The sequence below is a fragment of the Mus caroli genome, unplaced genomic scaffold, assembly GCF_978045245.1.
Source record: "Mus caroli unplaced genomic scaffold, Mus_caroli_1 scaffold_12, whole genome shotgun sequence".
NCBI classification, from domain to species: domain Eukaryota; kingdom Metazoa; phylum Chordata; class Mammalia; order Rodentia; family Muridae; genus Mus; species Mus caroli.
The window spans coordinates 115,323,357-115,330,586 of NW_028227267.1; the positions used below are offsets into that span (position 1 = coordinate 115,323,357).

Below are 7,230 nucleotides of genomic sequence, written 5' to 3' on the forward strand. Positions count from 1 at the left end.
TTCACAATGAGGAGAAAGCCGTCGCTTTTTCTTAGCTCCACTTCAACAAACAACACTCTCACAAAACCTCCCAACCCCGTGTTTTGTTCCTGGACAAAACCTCCTCGACTGTCTAAACGCTCCCACTGAAGGACAAAAAAGAAAGAAAAAGAAAGAAAGAGGATAAAAAAAAAAGCTCTTTTCACAATTTTCCTTTTTTTTTTCCTGCAAGAGAAAAAGAAAAAGAAAAAAAAAGGGGGGAGATTGTCAGTGAATTAATAATATCAGTCTTTTAAAAGAAGAGGGTTGACCTTTGAGATGCACTGGACTGAGGGAGAAAGAACAGGGGAGAGATTAATAAAGTTTGGATGGTGCTCTCTGCCTCCGCTGGGCTGCGTGAAAGGCGCAGCCACTATGGGCGGGCGGGCGCGACTCTAGGACTAGCGGGGAGGACCCGTCCCGCAGCGCCAGGCTAGCCGCTCTCTGATTGGCTGGCGGACAGGTCCCCTCTCCTCCCCGGGAAGTCCCTGCTTCTTCGGCTCCCTAGCAGAGACGCCGGCAGCCGGGGCAAGACCGGGAGAAAGACTCTGTTTGGGTCTGTTTGGGGAGAGGTGGGACTGTCCAAGAAAGTAACCGCAAGGGCTGCCTTCTCGGCTTTCCCCGAGGCTAGGGAGGAAGCTAAGATGTAAGACTGGCAGCAGTGTTCCCCGGCCCAAGGCCGTATCGCTTAAACACATAAATTCCACCTGTTTGCTCAAAACCAAAAGCAACATTCTCCGTCCTTCTGAGATGAGGTTTGTATTGAAATTTTTAGGGGACCATGACTACCAAAGAAATGTCGTGTTTTAAAGCAAACAAACAAAGACACTGAAAATTGCAAGGACACAACCGAGTCGGGGATAGAAGAGAGCGAGGTGGAGGAAGGGCAGGCAAGAGAACGCGCACGCGGAAATAGAGATGGAGAAGTGGAGAAACTGCGTCTCTCTGCCTGGCCACAGCGCTGGGTTTTGTGGCTCACTTTCCAACTCTGGCACCCAACCACACGTCTCCTGCTGTTCCAGCTACCCCATACCCACCCCTACACCCCACCCGGGATTACTGCACAACCTAACTTGGCCTGAGGCTAGCCGCGAATAGAATGGCTGACCAGTTAAGACCATTGGAGAGTTGGTGGCCAGTCTCCGGAGCCTGCAGACGGAGTACTAACTGCAGAGTGAAGGTTGGGGGTGTGTCTTTGGCACTTCCCTCCTTTCTGGTCATCTCTCCCCTCCCTTTACGGGCCTTTCTAGACTTCTCATTTATCTATGCTCAAGCCCTTCAATCAGAAAACTTTGGAATGGGAGAGGGGGTAGCGAGGAGGCGGGGAATCTTCTGCTGGTGGGGCCCGACTGGAAGGCTAGGGAGGTAGCTAAGATTTAGGGCTGGGGAGATTTCCAGCGAGCCGCAGGAAGTTCCGTGTTGAGACGTGGTGGGCTGCTACAAAAGGGAAAGACGAAGCTTTGAAAGGATTTAATTAACCGTGTCAGGGATAATTACCCCTGGACAGTCCAAATTAGTTTTGCATAATCGCTCAGAACCATATGAATTAACTTATAATATTGCAAAGAGCCCCGGGAATAACAGGAGAGGGATCGTTTTAATTAGTGAATCAGGGTCAAACCAGCAGAGCCCATTTCTCACATTTCGAAAACTTTTCATGGTTTTTAAAATATTATTCCGTTGGGAGAAAACAATGACTTTAAAGAGTTGGGCACTTATAAAGATGTGCCGTTCCGGGATGGTGTCTGTCAATGAGGAAACACGTTTAAGACTTTTCTGGAGACTTCTCAACTCTAGGACTTGGGCTTCCCTGAGCTTTATCCACCCCCACCCCCACCCCCGCCACCCTCGATATAGCCAATCCGTCAGTGCGCTATCATTTTCTTTCTAAAACTAAAATGCTTTATGAACACTTAAGCTTGTCTCCAGTGGCATCTTGCCTAGAACTGGAAAGCCAGCCCTCTCTTTAGAATCTGTGATACTGAACTGTTTTAAAGCTATTAGCATGACAGAATAAAGCCCCAAGGAGGCCAAAAGTTGTACATTTTCGTTGGCACTGATTATCCGTCCATGTAAATCCTTGGAGTGCAAATAAGGAATACCCTAAAGATATGTGAACAAATTACACTGATTTAAGTGGTGGGGCTGTTCTGCAAACAAGATAAAGTGGTCCGGCAACTTTCCTCTCTGAAAATGTTACTGGAAACTGATGGAGTGTTTTGAGCAGTCTAGATGTTTTAAATGGGCTCTCTTCTACTGGTTCATGAATGCCACCCCCCCCCCAAGATAATGCAACTACTTGGGGTTTTTTCTTTTTTAAAATCTTTCCTATTCACGATTTAAAATGTGATAAATCAGGTTTTTGGCTCTGAATAACAATGGCTTGATTTAGATTCCCTAGTAAATCTATTCAAAAGCGAAACAAAGACTGCCTTTGGAGGATACCTTACACTTCACCTGGGCCAGGCCCCGTAAGGGCAATTCAGATAAAAATCTTGTTAGGAACTCAACAAGAAATAGAGGATTTTCTCTTTTCCCTGGTTCAGGCTTTATTTAAACTCTTTGTTCAAAAAAAATGAACAGAGTGATAGTAGGGTTCTAATTTACAGATATAGCTTAGACGCATCTAATATTAAATTAGAAGATCGCACAAGAAAACCATTTACACATAAAAGTTAAAACCAATATTTAAACTTTTAAAACTTTATCTTACATAAAGCCAAAACGAAACTGAATACATGTTAGCAACTTCATTCACAAACATTAGTCAAAATATATACATTTAAAAGGGAACAAAAAGCTATAATTTGAGGAAGGTTTTTTTTTTTCTAAAATGTGTTTTATAATTTGCAAGTGAATTGCAGGCTGTCTAGAAAATAAGCTAAATGGGAAGGGAGCTCTGAAAAACAGGCCAAAACAGCTCAGCTTGGGAGAGGAGTACTAGTTGGTGAGGGGCATCTTCCAAAAACAATTCTGTGCTTTCTTTCTGTTCTTTTTTTTTCCAGTTTTGCTAAGTAATAAATATATAATTACGGCCCAGACAAAAAAGTCTGATTTAATATTAGATAAAATTGCGATTCTGAAAGTTTCGCAATTCTTAAAAGTTAACTTTGACATTTGCTCAACATGTATTGAGTCTCAAACCGACTCAAATTTACGAAATTACGCAACGAAAATAACACATTTCCCAAGATTCAACGTTTTCACTGACATACACACATTTACAATCTTAAGGTGAACGCAGCCTTGAGGGGAAACAGCTTGTGTACTTTCCACGCATTCGTAAACTGTGTCACCAGTCCAAGCCAGCGGACTCAGAGACTTCTAGTTGATATTTCAGGGGTAGAATATCGAACTGACAACTTCCACCTCACATGTATTTCTTTGCATTTCTTGTTCTTGGGAAAGAAGTAGAAGAAAAAACAAAAAAGGTCTTGCTTTGATTTGCACATGGCATGAAACAAAAGGAACGGCGGTCATCTCTCATACATGCCGGATTCGAGCTGGTCATTGACTGGTCAAGAAGAGATCCGGGCTGTGTTCTGCAGAGGCCTACAGAATTCAACAGTACAATCAGAGAGTAAGGCTGCCCAGAGCCACCCCACTCTAAGAAGCTAAAGACACGAGTCACCGGCTCTCCCCTTGGCCAGCTATTTCAGACCGAACATCAGAACCGAGCGCATGCAACACGGACCAAGTGGGACCGGGAGGGAGGAAGGATGAGACGCAAAAAGCAAAATCCAACCAACAAAACTGGAAAGCCCAACGTATCGTAAAGAACAACCCCCCCCCCCCACCTCTGTGGGTCAAAACGCAACAGGTTCCGAAGTGCAAAGCAAACACCAACTGCTGGCGCTAACAACCGCTCTCCTTTAAAGTTGGCTGCAGAAGTGCGGCGGCTGGGGAATGATGCTGCGAATCCACAAGCTCTCTCGCCCGCGCCCTCGAAGGCTTGGCCTTTCAAGCCCGGACTGGCATCTCCGCCTCTGCCCGACACCTATACACCTATGTACATACAAACCGGGCCCCTTGTCGCCCGAGGGCGCAGCGGAAGGCCTCGAGTCTCGAACCTATACATATGTACACGTGTGTGCACAGGTCCCCGCGGGGTCATAGCGCGGCCGCGTAGGCCGCAGGGTAGGGGTCCAGCTGAGGCTTGCCCATGCCTGGCAGCAGGATGTAGGCGAGCGGCGGCTGCAGCCCCGGGCTGGGCCACGCGCTGCAGTTGCACGGGATCATGTAGCCGGGGTTGCCCGGACTGGGGTGCGAGTGCGTGTGCCCCCCGGCGGCCGCCGCGGCCGCAGCAGCCGCCGCGGCCGCCCCGTGGAAGGCGCCCGCACCCGCCGTGGGGTACCCCAGCGACGACGCGTACGGCAGGCCGGACGACGACGACGAGATCTCTGCCATCTTGGAGCCCAGGTCGAGCAGTGAGTAGGGGCTGCCCGCGGCGGCGGCAGCAGCGGCGGCGGCGGCAGCGGCCGCAGACTGCGGGAAGAAGACGCGCGCGGCGGCGGCGGCAGCGGCGGCGGCCGCCTTCTCGGGGTTCGCGAGCAGAGACTCGGGGACCAGGCCGCCGCCCGCGCCCGCGTGCAGCCCGGCTCCCGCCTTGAGCGCCGGGTGCTCGGCGTCCGCCACGCTGCCCAGGCCGTAGGGCACCGGGAAGGCGAACTTGTCCTTTTTGAGCAGCGTCTTGGGCTTGCGCCGCGGCCGGTACTTGTAGTCGGGATGCTCCTTCATGTGCATGGCTCGCAGGCGCTTCGCCTCGTCGATGAACGGCCGCTTCTCGGACTCGGTGAGCAGCTTCCACTCGGCGCCCAGGCGCTTGCTGATCTCCGAGTTGTGCATCTTAGGGTTCTCCTGGGCCATCTTCCGCCGCTGAGCCCGCGACCACACCATGAAGGCGTTCATGGGCCGCTTGACGTGGTCCACAGGCTTGGACATGCTGTCGCCGTGCCGCGGCTGCAGCCCGCCGCCGCCGCCGCCGCCACCGGGGCCCTCGGCCTCCGCCCGGAGGAAATCAATGTTGGCTGCCAGAGGGAACCGGCTCAGCGGGCGGCCGTGCGTCCCCGCGTCGTTCCCGCGCGGGAAGAGAGGACCAGACGACCAGCCCAGGGTCGGGGCGCTGCGTCCCGGACCGCTTTGGTCTGTCTGGTCGAGCTCTAAGAAAAAATCCTCTCCGGGACCCTGGAACTTCTCCTCGGTGTCCCCACTCCGCGGTGCCACTCTGCCCTCTGCTTTTTTGTCCTTCTGTCCCGTTGCTTTGGCTCGCCAACTCCCTGCAGGTGGCCGCTGCCTGGTTCTGCTCTCCCCTGTCCTCTGTCTTCAGCGCCTTAAAAGCCAAGCAGCCCCAAAAGTTGAGCGGCGGAGGATCCACCAAGTTGAGCCGAGGAGCCCGCCGCCGCGTGCTGCCAAGTGCCAAAGGGGGCTCTCGGCGGCTGGAGTGTTTGGGTTCTCCCCGGTGACTTTCTCATTTGACAGAAGCAGATGGGAGTGGGGGAGGGGTGGCCGCGAAGAGGAAGAGGAGGGGGAGGGTCGGGTCGGGGCGCGCAGAGCACGGCGGCGGACAGAAACACAAACACTGCAGCGGCCTGTCTTCTGTGTTGGGGTCAGGGCGCGCTGATGGAACCCCCAATCCTGTAGCTCTGCTGAGGGCTGACGCTGTCCCCGGGCACCTGCCTCGGGAGTCTTGCTGCCTGGCTTTGGCACAGGAGAGGCGAGGAAGGAGGCGGGCTGAGGTTTTGAGTTTGCCTGAGTCACCGGGCCTCAGTGGAGACCGTCCGGGTTCTCCGACTCGCTGCTGCAGGCTGTCCCCGGGGCCATGCTTGCTCCGCTGGCTCCCAGCTTCCCCGGGCGCACTGAAGGTCTCGGGCTCCCGGAGCACTCCAGAAGCGGAGGGCGGCTCGGTGCAGCGCGGCGGGCCAGGCCCGGGCGCCTTCTCCCAGCTCCGGTCGCAGCAGCCAGACACTTGCAACTAACTTCTCCCAAGTTTCCGGCCCGGGCTCAGCCGCGCCCCTCTCGGTGAGCGCGCCTCCGAGCGTGCGCCCGCGTGGGTGCCGCGCCCGCCAGCCCCTGGGTCCCGGCTACTCCGGGCGCCGCGGGCTGGAAGGATGCGGTGATCCAGGTCCTGGAGGAGGATGGGGATTAAAGAAAACGTGCTATATCACCTCAGATCGCAGGTCTGCTCTAGGGCTGCTCCTGCTTTCCCAGCTCCGGGCCCAGGCTTTCGCTTCCGAGGCGACTGCAGCCCAGCTCAGGTGTGTGTCGCCACCTGCGAGTGTCGGCGCCGGCAGCGGGCGCTGGGTGTGCATGTCCAGCCGCGGCCGTGTGTGAGTGTGCGTGTATATCCTGGGAGTGCGGAGGAGGAGCCGGGGAGTCCAGGAGGGAGGAGGGACCAGCGGAGCCTCCTCCCGTCCCCCCTCCCAACACTCCTCCTCCTACTCTTTTTTTCACTTTGAGTGCAGGTTTAGGCGAGTGGAGTGTCCGCCGCGCGCCGCGGAGTCTGCGCACTGTTTGGAGCTTGGTGTCGCCGGCGGCTCCCCTGTTCGGCCCAGCGCTGCTGGGGCTCTGCTGGCTGCTCTTCCGGGAGGATGAAAGTGGTACACCAGAGGAAAAGAGCTTCAGAAACTGGCGAGGAAGAAGGTTGAGCCTGGGGGTGGGAGTCGGGAGAGAGTCTTTGAAAATGTTTGAGACTGTTCCCGAATGGCAAGAAAGTACTCATTTTCCTTGGAGGGCCAGGTGTGACTCGCAACAGACGCCTTCCCGCAGTTTCTTGCCTCGTGATTGCACTCAGAGGTAGTGGAGTGGAAAGTAGCCCAGAATGGACAGAACATTTTTGGCAAGCCTTTGGAAAAAGAGTGAGCCTAGGTTGAGCCCGCATCTCCTTCTGAATACACAGCTTTTTAACAGTTGTCTTCTGCCTTGTTTTGCTTTCTTTTAATTCTGGTCGCCAGAGCTACCTCTGTGTTGTTTCTTTAACGTTTGCAGTCTCTCAACGATAGGGCGAAGCTGCTTCAAATCAAAAGCATAAATCATTTCTCTAAATAAAAATTTAAAAAAATGTTCTACTATGGCAGTTTTTATGCTGTTGAGCCAGTTTTCTTGCTTGGTAGTTAGAGCTATTATAATTGACGCTATACAAAACCAAAAATCAAACAGCACCCCCGAATATTCCTGGGGCCCCCCCCTCCTCAGGGATTTTGTGTTTCAGGCGGA

The 7,230-nt window shown here is 53.5% G+C and overlaps 1 protein-coding gene across 1 annotated transcript; it reads right to left on the reverse strand.

Moving 5' to 3' along the window:
• Positions 1–2,554: 2,554 nt before the first annotated feature.
• Sox21 (SRY-box transcription factor 21) lies at positions 2,555–6,319 on the reverse strand. Its single transcript, XM_021182348.2, has one exon. The coding sequence runs from the start codon at positions 4,957–4,959 to the stop codon at positions 4,129–4,131; it is 831 nt and encodes a 276-aa protein (XP_021038007.1). The 5' UTR covers positions 4,960–6,319; the 3' UTR covers positions 2,555–4,128.
• Between the last annotated feature and the right edge of the window lie 911 nt (positions 6,320–7,230).